The 14,918-nt window shown below is 36.9% G+C and overlaps 1 protein-coding gene across 1 annotated transcript in view; it reads left to right on the forward strand.

Moving 5' to 3' along the window:
• The window catches only part of LOC148854728 (uncharacterized), a 29,464-nt gene that overhangs the window by 9,051 nt on the left and 5,495 nt on the right, over positions 1-14,918 (forward strand). Inside the window, exons 3-11 of the mRNA XM_088982027.1 lie at positions 3,111-3,201; positions 3,352-3,436; positions 4,152-4,236; positions 4,590-4,659; positions 6,885-6,954; positions 10,433-10,478; positions 10,577-10,826; positions 10,925-11,130; positions 11,266-11,340. Of these exons, the coding sequence (XP_088838153.1) occupies positions 3,111-3,201; positions 3,352-3,436; positions 4,152-4,236; positions 4,590-4,659; positions 6,885-6,954; positions 10,433-10,478; positions 10,577-10,826; positions 10,925-11,130; positions 11,266-11,340 (978 nt within the window). The remainder of the gene's footprint in view (positions 1-3,110; positions 3,202-3,351; positions 3,437-4,151; positions 4,237-4,589; positions 4,660-6,884; positions 6,955-10,432; positions 10,479-10,576; positions 10,827-10,924; positions 11,131-11,265; positions 11,341-14,918) is intronic.

Consider the following 14,918-nt stretch of genomic DNA (forward strand, 5'->3'; position numbering starts at 1 on the left):
TTGTTATGCAGATGTAGTTGGGGTTTTGATTGTTTGGGTATAAAACCTTTATTAGTATGGGTTGTTGGGTTTTCCTAGATGAGAGGGAGTTTAGATGTTCTCTTATCTGTATCTGTGTCTGGAATTCCTTGATAGGGGTTTTCCTAGATGATGTCTGGTGGGATGAGAGGGTGTTCAGATGTTCTCCTACCTGTATCTGTGTCTGGAATTTTAGGAAATGGAGAGTTGAATTCCATTTCCGGATTTCCCATATCCGTGCTTGTGTCCTATCTTTGTATCTGGGCATCATAGTTTGCAAGCCTAATCAAGATCTGCAATTTCATTTTCTGTACTTCCTGATATTCAGGGTTTCAGACATGGGGTTTAGGGTAGTTAAGGGGTGATAGTCATAGAGTTAGTGTTTCATTTGTCCAACCCTCCAAGGTACCATTCAGTGTAGTTCAGTGAATACCTTTTAAAGACCTACCTGGCTACCTGCATTGTTGATTGTATTCAAAATTTGAATTTATTGCACCATTACTCCAGCCAGCATTACCATTTTCATGTATCTAAAAGATCCAAATAATCATTACTTTTCGATTCTTTTTTTTTTCAACCACATGGATGCCCTTGACATGTCTTGTTTTAATAATATTTTTTTTTATCAATAACAGAACAAGTTTATTAACAATTTGACAACTGATACAAGAGAAGAGCAGAGGGATAAACCATCTTAACCCTCCTCAACAAGAAGTACAAACTTACAATAAAGCCCAAAACAAGTTACCCCTTTCCACCCCTTGTTTAGAAAGTACATCGGCAAAGGAGTTAGCATTCTTTGTTGTTCAAAGTTTACTTTTATTTGAAAATTTAAAAGGAAAATATCACTCCAATCAACCACACTATGTGGCCTCATTTTGAGACAGGATCTGGCACTGCAATCTGTCCCATTGAATTATGGTGAACTACCAAAAATGAGTACCCCATCACTGTCAGTTTGGTGCCCTTGAATTGTTCTGGTACCACCTCTTGTTAACACAGTCCCACATTCAATCTTGGTTTCTCATGCTTCCCTTTCAACCCCAGAATGATAAGTCATAGGTGGCTGGAATATTAAAAAGTATTTTAGAATGTTTGCAATTTAGTACAGTACACTTCCTTTACTTAGTGATAGGTGGTGATGGCTTCTGTTCTAGGATAGGGTCACATTTCATTTGCATGCCTTCTTTGATAACAAGTAAGCCTTTTCTCTTTACAACTGTTTCAGCTCCAACAAGTTTGATATCATGATTATTACAGAGTTGGTTAAAAAAACTATAAACCAGGCTTGGCTTTTAAGATCCATTTTGGTGTTCTCCAGTCCATTCCAATATGAAAGAAGTAACTTGTTAAACATTCTATTTTCTATTTTCTTTTTTTAAATATAACTTGTTGTACATAGCTCTTTGACATAAAGTTAATTGTGAACACTCCGGTGAATGCATGAGGTACCAAATAAATGTCTTTTTGCACAGAATGACATATTAACTAGTGACAAAATTCTTGAAGTCCAGGATTTACAAGCTGTTTAGTGAATAGCATTTGCAGATATTTAGGGCCATGCTACACCCTAGGTATTTTAGTAAATCGTCCTTTATAACCTAAAAAACAAAAAACTTGACATGGAATTTATTATGGGATGCTCTTGATGATTTTCTTTACATGGGGGCTTGTATAGTTGTATTTGTCTCTTTACCTTCTTATTAACATCTACTTTATACTGTTAATATCAAAAAATAATTAAGAATAGTTTTTTCCTATGAACTGTCCATTGTGGTGAGCAAAACGAATTTGAAGGATCATATTTGGAGATTATTCTGTCATTTGTGTTGCTCATTTTAGGAGATAATAATACGTTTGCACTGTGTCAATGGCTTCTTTGTCATCCACATGACAGCAATCCCTTGAGAGACATCCTTCTCTCTCTCTCTCTCTCTCCCCCCCCCTCCCCCAACTGCCCTTTTGAGGTACCTATTAGATGTGTTAACTATTTTAATTATATACATACATACATACATACACACACACACCCACGTATATATTCAAAACTGTGACAGTTAAAAGATTCAAACACCAGAATAACTGCAGAACTGTGACAGTTTCAATGGTTTTTGATAGATCGAGGGGAGGCCTATTTGGGGTCAGAAATAAGAAAAGAGTAAAGAAGACAAGAAGGGCCTTGAAGAGCAAAAAAGAGGTTACTCTTTCAATAAAGGAAGGTCTGAAATGGAGTCCTAATACTAGTCTCGGGAAAGGGATTCTGTCGGGGTGGTATTTAGGCTGGGGTTTGGATGATGGGAGGAAAGGATAAGTTAGGGGCTTCGGTTGCATATCTTTGGGGTTCAGGTGGTGGGTGGTTTTGAGGGTTTATTTGGTTTTGGCTTATGGGGTGGTTAGGTTGATTTATGGGACCATGTGAAGGTGTGCTCCCACCCCTCTTTCTCTCTGAGAAATTAGATAGCCTTAGAGGAGCAATTTTGGCATTTTTTTGTCTTTTTGACAACTGGCCTACACATTTTCTCTTGAGTTTTTCTGTGGTGGGGTTGGGGTGTAAACAATCTCCAGCAATTGCAATTGGTTATAAAAAGGAGAACATTCTTTAATTACATAGATATTAAATTGGTTGGCATGCATAAGATTATCTGTTGAAATACTTGTAATAAGTAAATACAATCCCAAGCGAATCTCTAGATTAGTTATTAGCTTGCCAACTGATCCAGCAATGCCATGGAGAATATGCACAAGCACAAAAAACCCATTTTTTTGAACAGTACCAATTGACATGCTTATATACAAATCTATGATGTTATTTATTGGGATTGATGCTTGGTTATTGAAAACTTCCTCGTGGTAGGTATGTTCCAGAAAGTAATAAAAAACATAATTTCATCTTTTCTTGTGAGTCTTTCTAGCTGCCACTTTGCTGTGCAAGTTGCTTGTATTTTAATATGTTGATAAATGGTGATGTTACAATGCTGGAGCTGGGCATGATGACCAATTTCATGCAAAAGCATAAAGCATTTTTTTCCCTATTTTTCTCATGTTTGCATTTGACTCTTGGGTGGTTACTAGTTTCAGATTTTACCATGCAGGTTCATTTTTGCCCCACTTTGGCTATTTCATGCAGTTGTTGCACGAGGCAGATTCTCTTTACCTGCTCCCTCGTTACCTCATGATCGCCATGTATGAATTAATGGACCCATGTAACTTCTTAGAACAAATTTTGTTTTAAGTCAATGAATTTTAATATTCACGTGTAATAAGACTTTCCCCCTCCTCTCTATGGTACTGTATGATGACAGTGGATTATATGTATTTCTTTTTCTTGGACAGTGGGCACCCTGTCATTCCATTGTTGCGACACCGTTGCTCGTTGCATTTGAGCTGCTCCTTTGTTTATATCTCGAGAGCATCTATGGTACAGATGCAACAACCTAATAACACAGTTGAGGATTGTGCATTATTGGATATTTTGGAGGGTTGACAATCACTTAATCTTCATGTTTGATGTTTTATTTCTAAATTCCATGTGCATGGGCAACACCCTTGACAGAAAAAAATGGTAGCTGAATTTTGACCTTGTGGTTCCATTTGTTTGCAATGGAAATTTCTTTTCTGGTGTAAATGCACGAGAGTGCAAACTTTGTTTCATTTTTTATTCAAATTATACTTTTTTTTTTGGGAGAGTAATGTGAAGAAAAGTGCTGTGTTACCCACTTTATATAGGAAAGAATGAAGGTGGGAGGAAGGTGATGCAAAAATTGCACCAGTTTGTAGGATGCAAATTTGCACTGCCAGTGAGTTCAGATAAGGTAGAAATGCAAATTTTAATCCAGGTAGGAGTGCAAGTCCTTGCTACAAACAATGCCTGTAAATCTAAACCAAGTTCAAGTATTGCACTCAGTTTGGATTTGCACTGAAAACAAATGGAGTCCATGGGGCTTAGGTAGATGCTAATAATTTCATGCTATTGTTATTTCATCTTAAGCTCTGTACATCACTGATAAAAGTGTTATGCAGCTTTATAACTCATTCTTCATGTGAAGGATGTCATTAGTTTATTTTTCATTGGCTCAAGTCTTCTTGTCACCTTATTAATATAATAATTATATTTTCTATTTTTTCTTGTGCAGTTCATGGTTTTGCAGCTGTAAACTTAAAGATTGTCTTTCTTCCATTGTTGGCATTTGAAGTAATCATTCTTATTGACAATTTCAGGTATTTCATCAATTTCACCAAGTAAGTGGTCATATTTGTATTTCCCCTTCTGGCCAATGATATTAACATTAGGTAACAAAAGAAAAGATACACCAAGTGCAAAAGCAATAAATTGAAGTATAGGCTTTACAAAGATTGTACATCATAAAAGCCATAAAGCCAATTTCTCATGATATGTACTTGGCTAGGCATTTACAACATTGTCTATATAGTTCCTATTTTATTGATAAAAGTATAACAAGATGTCGAATTTCTAGTTATAGAACTTGTACCACTGCTTCTTCAATTTCTGAAGTAAATTTTCTTCAGTTTTGATGCCATGCTAGTGATCAGTGTTTTCATTTCCTATTCAGGATGTGTAGGGCTTTAATGCCTGGAGATGAAGAAAGCATGAGTGATGAAGCGATATGGGAAACACTTCCTGTAAGTTCTTTTTGGTTGGTTAATTGTCTTGACTTCTTCCAAGCGTATTACAAGGCATCCTTTCTTATCTACTGTAATACTGCCAAGTTATTGATTCTTTTAGCATTTGTCTATTGGTAACAAATCACAAGTGTTCATTTGATGAGGTGAGAAAGGAAAAGATGAATATACACCCTTAATACTCAAAGCAATGGGCCAAGGGGCTGTCATGTCATAAGAACAACCACAAAAACTTTGAGAGCAAATTTGTCAGAGATATATAGGGAGAATAAATTGCTATACTAATAAAAATTGGTGTTTAGTGTATTATTTTTTAGATGGAAAAGAATTCTTGAAGTGAATTAACAATAATACTATTGAAGTGGATGGACAAGCTGTTATTGAGATATCAGGACAGAACTAATTGCTTGACACTGCCTGCTGTTTATATATATATATATATAATTAAATAGGAAAATTCCCATTTCTTTGCAATTTAAATGGGTAAGAAGGTCAACAAATGGAATGGCTGACACTTTAGCTAAGCAAGGAGTTAGTAGGGAGGCTTTGTTTTGGGCCTGTCTGTAAGGTTTTTGTTCTGATTTTCCATCCATCCTGTGGGTGGTAAATTTGTAAGTTTATTTAAAATCATCAATGAAAGTTACTGTTTCCTATCCAAGAAAAATCCCATTTCTTTTAGTTTTTGAGAAATGTGCTTTGTGCAATTTTTTTTTTTTCATTCCTTTCCTTTACTTTTCTTTTTCTGGGAGCAAGGTTACAGTTTGTTATTATGTGTCAGAAAGGTGGATGTACAGGATACACTTTTTTTTGGATTAGCAACTGATACAGGATGCACAATATTATGGACTATGACATAGAACCCACCCTTTCTGTACAGAAGAGACTTTTTTATTCTTGATTTAGCTAGGACACCAGCTACTGACTTTAGCCCAGTAGGAATACATCTGAACAGAAAAGGTCTTGTTGTTGAGATTTCTATGGCATAATTTAGTAGGTGATCCAGAATCCACAGCTCACTGACCACCCCCTGAGTCCAACTTATTGCATTAGCTGAGTTCGCTAATTGCTTTCAGTGGCAACAAAACCTAACTGGAGCTGTTTGATGATGCTTGCACCCATAGAGATAGAGGTGCTGCATCGCCTATCTACTACTGTAAGGTTCACAGGTTATGCACTTTTGCCCTCAGATTGACCATAAACAAAATGAAAAGGGAAGGGCAGAAAGCTAAAGGAATTGATGAAAGTGTCTTCAGAGTGAGATTATGAAGAGAAAGATGAATACAATAGACTTGTATTTTAATAAATAGTCTTACCTGAGATTGGAGATTAGTGTTTGGAGTACATGCACATTGTAAATTTAAAATTCAAGTTCAGATTGAATTCCATATGTAGGTGTAATCATTTCTAGGCAGGCCCGGAAGCCCTGCCCAGCCTGGCCTGCAATATATTTATGTTATATGTTATTTATATAAAAATGTGTGTTATGTTATAATTATAAATATTTATAATATGACACATCATATGTTATTTAGTATTTTATATTATATAAGGTATAATACATATTTTATGCACATATTATATGTCATAAAATATGCAATATTATATAAACATTTGATATTTTGTTTTTAATGTTGTAGGGCCGGAAGCCTGGTCTTGCCCATGATCATCCCTATGACCATTACATATTTACATTTCTTTTACCGTATTAATGTTTATATGAGTAGAAGAAAGGGATTTCTTATCAATAAGGGGAAAATACAAGCTGTATGTACATGTAAAAGGATTGTAATAAAAGAAAAAATTTTCAATTTGAGTGCATGCATTTTTAGTTTAATAATAAAACATTATCCTATTTTTCGAAAAAGCAAACATTATCCTATTCATTTGCTAGAATTCTATTAATGTGGACAGGCATGTTATGCCTGTTATTGCAATTGAACACCACTTAGATCCTTACAGTTTGAAATATGCCTGTGCTTATATATAAATATGTTGTAATGCTTTCACTTACTAAAACAATTTAAAGTGAATCAGCACAAGGTATTAGAATGATCTAATTATCATATATACTTATGTTTATCTCATTCTACAATGTTTATCATGAATATATTTTAGCTTCTGAAATGCATTGCTTGTTAGAAGTATTTTCTGGGTCTGTTTTTATTTTGGGTTTATGGGTATTGTCAACTGATTCTAAATTATCAATTATTTCTTCTTACTTTTAGCACTTCTGGGTTGCAATATCAATGGTTTTCTTTGTTGCTGCTACAACCTTCACCCTCCTAAAGCTATCTGGTAAATTTCCTGCCTTCCTAAACTGTATCTTGCATTCATTTTGATGGGAATTATTTTTTATTTTCATTATTATATTTTATTTACTTCTTAAGACCTTTAACCTTATAGGCTTCTGTTTTTCTTATAGACTTATTAATCTACATTTGTGGCCTGGATATGTACTTATAGACTTCTCTTTTACTTTTTCTTTTTCTTTTTTTTTTATTCCCACAATAGCAGCCATCGATGGTTAGGTCACTGCTTTTTTATATCCAGGTCTGTGGTGCAAAACCCCAGACTTGTAGACTTACTTACCTTTTGTGCAATATCAGTTTTCTGTAGCTAGACAAATACAATTTTGACCAGGTCTATGATAGAAAACCCTTCTTTATTTTTCCTTTTTTACTTTGATGGCTAAAGAACAATTGTTTTGTTAGAGAGGCCAAGAAGAGGAATTCTTCCAAACTTTACTTGGCTAGCTGGCATTTTTACTCTAGATTCGTTATTTCCTTTCTTTCTTTTGGATTTACTTTGTCAACTTGGGATTATGTCATGGTTTATGTGAAAGAAAAATGGCTATTGTTTGGAAGATCTTCATAAAAAAAGATTATAATTCAATACCAGGAAATAGAATCCTTAATATTATGTAAATTTTAGGAATATTACTGTTCATAAAAAAAGGAATATTACCAACTTGTGGTTTGGTGTTGACTCCAAAGTTTGAAGGTGAAATCCATCTCTAGGTGCTGAATCCTAGAGAAGCCTAATGGTACTGATTCCATTAGGCTCTTATTTGTCCCTACAACATGTATTTTGTTGATGTTCTACTTTTCTTTAACTTAGCTGTTTTATTTTCCTCCAAATGGTCTCAATTTCAATTTTAGTGGACAATTTTAATAGATGATTTATTTGCAGATTCCACAGAATGATACTATATTCCTTTCAAGTGTTAAATCTAAGCCCTTGCAAGAGAAAATATACTTTTCTAGTTGCACAATCTATAATGAGAAAGATTGCATCTAGCAGTCAATCTAAATTTTGCTAGATACTCTGGGTAACTTTCATCCTTTAGGGATTGGTGGAGCTTTCAGGGCAAGCAGATGATAATACCATTCTTCTTTATTCAGGTTCTGTAGGATCAGATGACTATAATTTTTCACCGATTGGTGGATCTATGAGGCTTGAGCTCTTGTTTTCATTTGACTTTTTCAATTAACACATTCTGTGGGGGAACTCCTCGTAATGTGATAGATTGGAAGAGGAACATATTGAGTGGCCCCCAGAGATTCAACTACTGAATAAGAGAACCAGGCCTTTTGAGTTAGTCTTTTATTGTGATCATTTTTATTTTTTAGGTTCAGAGATGTGCTAATTCTTTAGTTGATTATTTTTTAATTTTTATCTTGCTTTTTTAATGGTGGGGGGTGGGTTATGGGGTAGGTACAAAAATTCATTTTTTATTCTGGTTAAAGAACAAGCAAAAGGATACCTGTTTCACCTGCTTGATGACATGAGATGCCATCAGTGTTCTCCCTTTTTAATGATCCTGTGGTTCTGTAATTGTACTCTTTTGTCCATACAACTATCAGCATCCGGGAGCCACTTGTGTACACATACCTACATTTTGAGCAACTTTTCAGTGTTTTCTCATACAAGTATATTATTATGCAAGCATAACATGGTCCAGACATGCCTCAAGTCTGAGTGTTTTCTTTCTATGTTTCCTCACTTTTGGATGATTTTCTTGCTCAAAATCTCATCAATGACCAGGAGATATTAAGAACATTTATGCTTGGAAAGGACAGTTATTCTCTGTTCTGTAAACATTCTTATATTACTAAATCACCTAGCTTCTTGTTGATAATTTCATAACTGGAATTGTGGTACCTGTAAGTGGAACATTTGTTACAAAATTCCTTAGCTGCACACATAGTTTTCAAGGCGCCAAGGCGAACCTAGGCGACAAGGGAGCGCTTAGTCGCCTAGGCGTTGCCTAGTGTCAAAACTAAATGTATTTTTCATAGTATTTCCAGGCTCAAAAATAAACCTTTTCTTCTGTAATATCTCAGAAATAACCATCTTCTTCATACTGTTTCAAGGATAGTGTCTTAGAAATAACCATCGCCTAGTAAAAGAAGGGATTCTCTGTTTTTGTCATAGAAAAAAATCAAAAAATAAGGAGAAAAAAGGGCAGAGCCCCTTTTTTTTGTCTCAGAAAAGAGAGAAAAAACGATGAATGATATGAAGGAGAAGGGGTGAAACCCCTGTTCTTGTTTTTAAAAAAAAATGCAAGAAAAAAACTTGAAAATGATGACAATTTCAAAAAACAGAAAAAAAATAAATGAACAGAAATTACAAGGAGCGGAGCCCCTGTTTTTGTTCCAATAAACGAAAGGAAAAGAGTCAGAAATTTAAGGAGACTTATTTCTTATCCCAGAAAAATTAAGGTGCTGATCTGATCCTCTATAAGAACATACCTGTATTCGACTGGTGTTACTTGTTGCTTTAAGTCTTCACTTCTTCAAAATCTTTGAAGTCTTTGAACTTCAGTTCTTTATCAATTCAAAAACCTCCGAAGTCTTTGATATAAAATTGATAAGCATTTAGGCGAGGCGAGCAATAAAAAGCGCCTAGTCGCCTGACAACTATGGCTGCATATTAGCATAAATATGCAGCTTACTGCAGACATGCGAGCATATGTTCTGCTTGTATGTTTATGTTCACATGTAAATGCATTCCTACTTATATATGTTTGCATTCAAATGTAAATGCATGTCTACATGCGTGCATTATGCATCATCTACGATTCATAATATACCATGTTATACTAGTCTCTTATATGACAACTTTACAGGAGAAGCATTTCATGATTGTAGTATATTTTCCTTGGGTTATGTGATTAAATAAATTAAAAAATGAAAAAAATGTCTTCTGAGTGCATAGTTTGATGTCCTGTTATGTTCACAGTGACTACTTATTTCCATAATACATTTATACAATTACGTCCTAGGATTTATATGGTGAGAAAGAGGGTGGGCCTTGGTGTAATGGTTGGGTTGATCCATTGCGACCTGGGTGACCAGGTTGCTTACATCTGTCCCCCAGACCCCGCATTGGTGGGAACCTTGTGCACTGGGCTACCTTTTATTTATATGGTGAGAAAAGCTTCTTGGTAAATTATGTTTTTGTGTTGCTGTTTTTCTGCTAGCGTTTTTGACTTTGATATGTTGCAAGGAGACTTGATATTCTGTATGTTTACGTTCTGACTAAAGAGAAGAAAAGAAAAAAAATTATACAGCGATTTGCAAAAAATCAAAATGGAATAAGACATACCCATTTGGAGCAAGATGACAAGCTGAAAATTTCACCAACAGCTATTGTCCCCCCACCAAAAGGAAAGAGAAAATAGAAAGATGAAAATGAAAAGGATCTCTTTTGTTATTTAGAAAAATACAGTTCTAATATAAACTTATGAAGTATTGGTTTTGTAAAAATGCAGGTGATGTTGGAGCACTTGGTTGGTGGGATTTATTTATAAATTTTGGGTACTATTTATTTTGTTTTACTTATGAGGCTACCTTAATAATGGTTATGGTATGGTATCTTCCCTGTCAAAATAACATTTTTATTTTTGTTCTTACAGCATTGCTGAGTGTTTTTCCTTTCTTGTTTGCACAAAGTGGTCCAACCCAGTGATACATAGACATTCTTTCAATAGAGAAGCCAGTTCATCTTCTATGGCTATTAGATATCTTGACTGGAACAATGGCTTAGTGGTTTCTTCAGAAGAGGATCCAGACCAAGATAGATTATGTGGCCTACAAGATATTGGTGGCCATATTATGAAAATTCCACTTATCAGTTTTCAGATTCTGCTTTGTATGCGGTTAGAGGTAAGCAAACTTCCAGAGTATGTCCATTTATAACATTACGAATTTTGGATGCCACACATCAAATCATGCATCTCATCTTCTAAAATTTCAAATGTTAGGGAACACCGCCTGGTGCTAGACATATCCCACTTCCAGCTCTTTTCTCCCCTCTCTTCCTACTGCAAGGCGCTGGAGTCTTGTTTGCCTTATTTAGATTGGTTGAGAAGATTGTCCTTTTAATTCGTAATGGAGCTAGCTCAGAGAGATATTTTACATTTTCTTCAAGGGCTCGTGACTGCTTTGGGTTCTTGCATCATGGATCACGGTATTGCCTTGCAATTTTCTTCAGATGTAAACTTAGATGAACAGTGTCAGGCATTTGCGATCCATATTGGCATTGAAAACACTGCAAAGTCTGTATGGTAACTTTCATTTGTTTTATAATTGTTTCTGATAACAGGCTGCTTGGTTGGTGGTCAATTGATGAAGGAAGTCGAGAGGAACAAGCTCGACTTTACCAAGCTGGGGCTTCTGGGTAAAGTTTTATGATCTTCACTTGGTACTAGTTTAGTCAACCACCCGTGTTATTTTTTTTTTGTTTTTAATATCATTATTGTTATCATCATCTTCATTATTGTTGAGAATTTTTTTTTGATCAATAACAACATTTCATTACTTAATCACAAAAGAATTACAGAGAGGAAGATAAACTTTCTTATCTTCCAAGGGGAGCAAACACTCCCAAGAACAAAAAGGAAAAATACACTTGTGCCCAAAACATTGATTCCCTTATGAGTCCTTGCTTATCTAATCCATCCGCAAAGGAGTTAGTTGACCTTTACTTCCATCTCCTGAACCAGCCACCTAAACTTTCTCGTCTCATTACTGTGCATTCATAAACTGCTATTTTCTTTATTCAGCCACCCTACCACCACCTCTGAATCCCCTTCAATGAAGAGTTTTCTTATATTCATTTCCTTGGCTCTTTGAACTCCTTCCAAAACTGCAAGTATTTCAGCCCTGAGAGAGTCACCCACTCCAATTGGGCCGGAGAACATGGCAGAGACAAGCCCATTCTCATCCCTAAACACACCTCCAATCCCTGATTGTCCAGGATTCCCCCGACTGCTTCCGTCGAAGTTTAGTTTTAAGATGCCAGCTGGTGGGGGAGTCCAGGACACACACAAGATTGCTTTGGACTGAGTGCAGTTAGCAATCTCACCCCACTTCCTCAACAAATCAACCACTGTGAAATCTGTAAACAGCTCAGACGATTTCAGCCACTGAGCAACCCTTATGTGAATCAAATCTCTCAGTTCTTCATTACTTTTTTCTACCTCAGAAAAGATTTTGGAGTTCCTTTACTCCCATAGGGCTCAACAAACTGCAGCCCTCAAACATCTCCACATGGTCCTTCCCCTTTTCCAACTACACCTGAAGAAGGAAGGGGAGAAGAGTCTTTACAAATTTGGAGGTGGATTCCAGCTACACCCAAAAAGGGAAAGTGCCCACCCCCAAATGGACTTAACAAACTGGCAAGTCACCAATAGGTGAAAGCCAGTCTCCCCCTCCGCTTTACAAAGAACACACCAATAAGGGGATAAACAAGTCTTGGGTCTTTTCTTTCGGAGCAATTCACCAATGTTGATTCTTTCAAGATAGGCTTCCCAACAAAAACTACCTACTCTATGGGGAATAGGTCTGCACCAAACCTCTTAGTTGGGAAGGGAGGGCCAACAGGACTAGGAGGCTGACTTAGGACTTTGAAAAAAGAGGCACAAGAAAATGAGCCAGTGGGAGGGGGGGGCTCCAAATTCTAGAATCCAACTTAAAAGGGTCCAAGAAAACATTATCAAGGATACCTAGGAGGCTCGAGATATAGCCCAAGTCTGTATCTCTCACAGCTCTTCTCAAACCCAAATTCCAACCAAACCCAAATGAGGAAGGCGAAGGGGTAATAAAGGAAGGAACTGGCTCATTTTTTAAATTAGAGAGGGCATACACAAAGGAAACAAATCCTTACCAGGGGCATTCCCCATCAAAGTTTGTACCCAGAATTTTATGGAAGTACTACAGTTCAGATAATACCAGATGAGAGGGGAGAAAGAAGGAAGCAAGTCGTGAATGGGTTTTCCACGGTGATGTACTTGTGGTCCTTGCTCGGATCCCTGCATCCCATCCATTTTGCTCCATCCCATGTATGTTCACCACAATTCTAGCCCATAGTCTCTCCTTTTCTATTGGGAGCCTCCATAACCATTTCCCCAAAAGAGCCATATTCCTTTTCCTAATGTTCCCCAACCCCAATCCACCAAGGATTTTACTTCTGGTCACCGCCTCCCATCTCACCCTATGGTCTCTTTTATCTTCTCTCGGTTCCCAAAGGAAATCTCTCATCATCTTCCCCATCTTGTTAGAAACCCTTGTAGGAATTTTAAATGGGCAAATTAGCTAGAGTAGCCTTAATCAATGTAATCCTCCCACCAAGGGAGAGAGAATTCTTCTTCCAAGAGGCAAGTCTTTTTTCAAATCTTTCCACCACCGGAGTCCAAGAACTCTCCTTCTTTGGGTTATTATCCAAAGGCATCCCTAGATAATTCAATGGCCAACTTGAGACTTCACAACCTAGAATTTTTGCACTTTCCATGATCTCACCCTCCTCTAAGTTCACACCCACAACACAACTTTTTTCAAAATTCACCTTTAATTTGGACATTTGTTCAAATAGTTGTATTGCCAACTTCAAATTCCTGATATAATTCAGGTTCCCACCCTCACAAAACAGGACTATATCATTTGCAAACTATAAGTGGGTAAGGGGAATATCCTCCCTCCCTATTCTCCAACCTTTGACAAGTCCCCTAGAATCTGCTCTATGAATCAACCTCCCCAAAACATTAGCAACCATAGTGAACAGGAAAGGAGAAAGGGGGTCACCCTATCTTATTCCCCTAATAGCCGGAAAGAAACCCACCAATGTCCCATTCACTAGCACAAAATAATGAACGTTCCAAACACACCCCAAGATCCATTTACACCATCGAGTCTCGAACCCAAAAGTGGACATAACTTTCAATAAGAATGACCACTCCACCAAGTCATAAGCCTTTTCCAAATCCAGCTTACAAACCACTCCCTTCCTGTTCTTCCTTGATTTGGAGAGATTATTTGGCTATACTTCCTTCAACCTTAGAGACAAAACCTTTGCAATGATCTTATACAAGCTGTTTATTAGATTGATTGGTCTAAAGTCCTTAGGGTGGGAAGCATCTTTCTTCTTAGGGACCAATGCTAGAAAAGTGGGATTCAACCCCGGGTTGATCACACCTCTTCTATAAAATTCCTCAAGCACTAGCAGAAGGTCGCCTTTCATGATCTCCCAACAATCTTGATAGAAGGCCATTGTAAAACCATTCGGACATGGGGCTTTTGTTCTATCCATAGAAAACACAACTCTTTAATCTCATCTAGCTCAAACCTTCTTTCCAACCTTCCCCTATTATCCTCCCCTACATTTGGCCAATCCAAACCTTCAAGCCATATCCCCCTCCTGATTGGCCTTCTTAGAATGGACTTAAAGTGTTCAACAAATGCCCTTGCTATTTCATTCTGTTGTGTTAGAGCATCACCATCCACTTCCAGTCTTGAGGTCATGCTTTTCCTTCCCTTACCATTTTTGCCTCCAATTTATTTCCTCCTTAAGTAGGCACTCCTCTAACTGACTTCTCAAACCCCTCCTTTGTTCCTTGTCTACTTCTCCAAACTCACCCCTTTCTTCTTTCGAGTCAAGGAATTCAATTTGATCCATCAATGTACTCTTCCTTTCTTCTAATCTCCCGAATTCTAATTGTTCCACACCTTGAGCTTAGCTTTCAGAAACTAGAGCTTCTTATGAAATTTCATGCCTTCCCAATCCACATTTGGGTTACAATCACTCCACCAATCCTTAATTCTCGCATTAAAACCAGGATGGAGCAACCACATATTCTCAAACCTAAAAGGAGCAGGGCCTCCATTCCTTCTCTTCTCTTTGCATAACACAATTGGTCAATGATTCGAGGTCAGTCTAGGAAGAGCCCTAGATGCAAGGTTGCTACAATGGTCTTCCCAGTC

The sequence above is a fragment of the Nelumbo lutea genome, chromosome 4, assembly GCF_056320005.1.
Source record: "Nelumbo lutea isolate HS-2025 chromosome 4, American lotus-T2T, whole genome shotgun sequence".
Lineage (NCBI taxonomy): Eukaryota > Viridiplantae > Streptophyta > Magnoliopsida > Proteales > Nelumbonaceae > Nelumbo > Nelumbo lutea.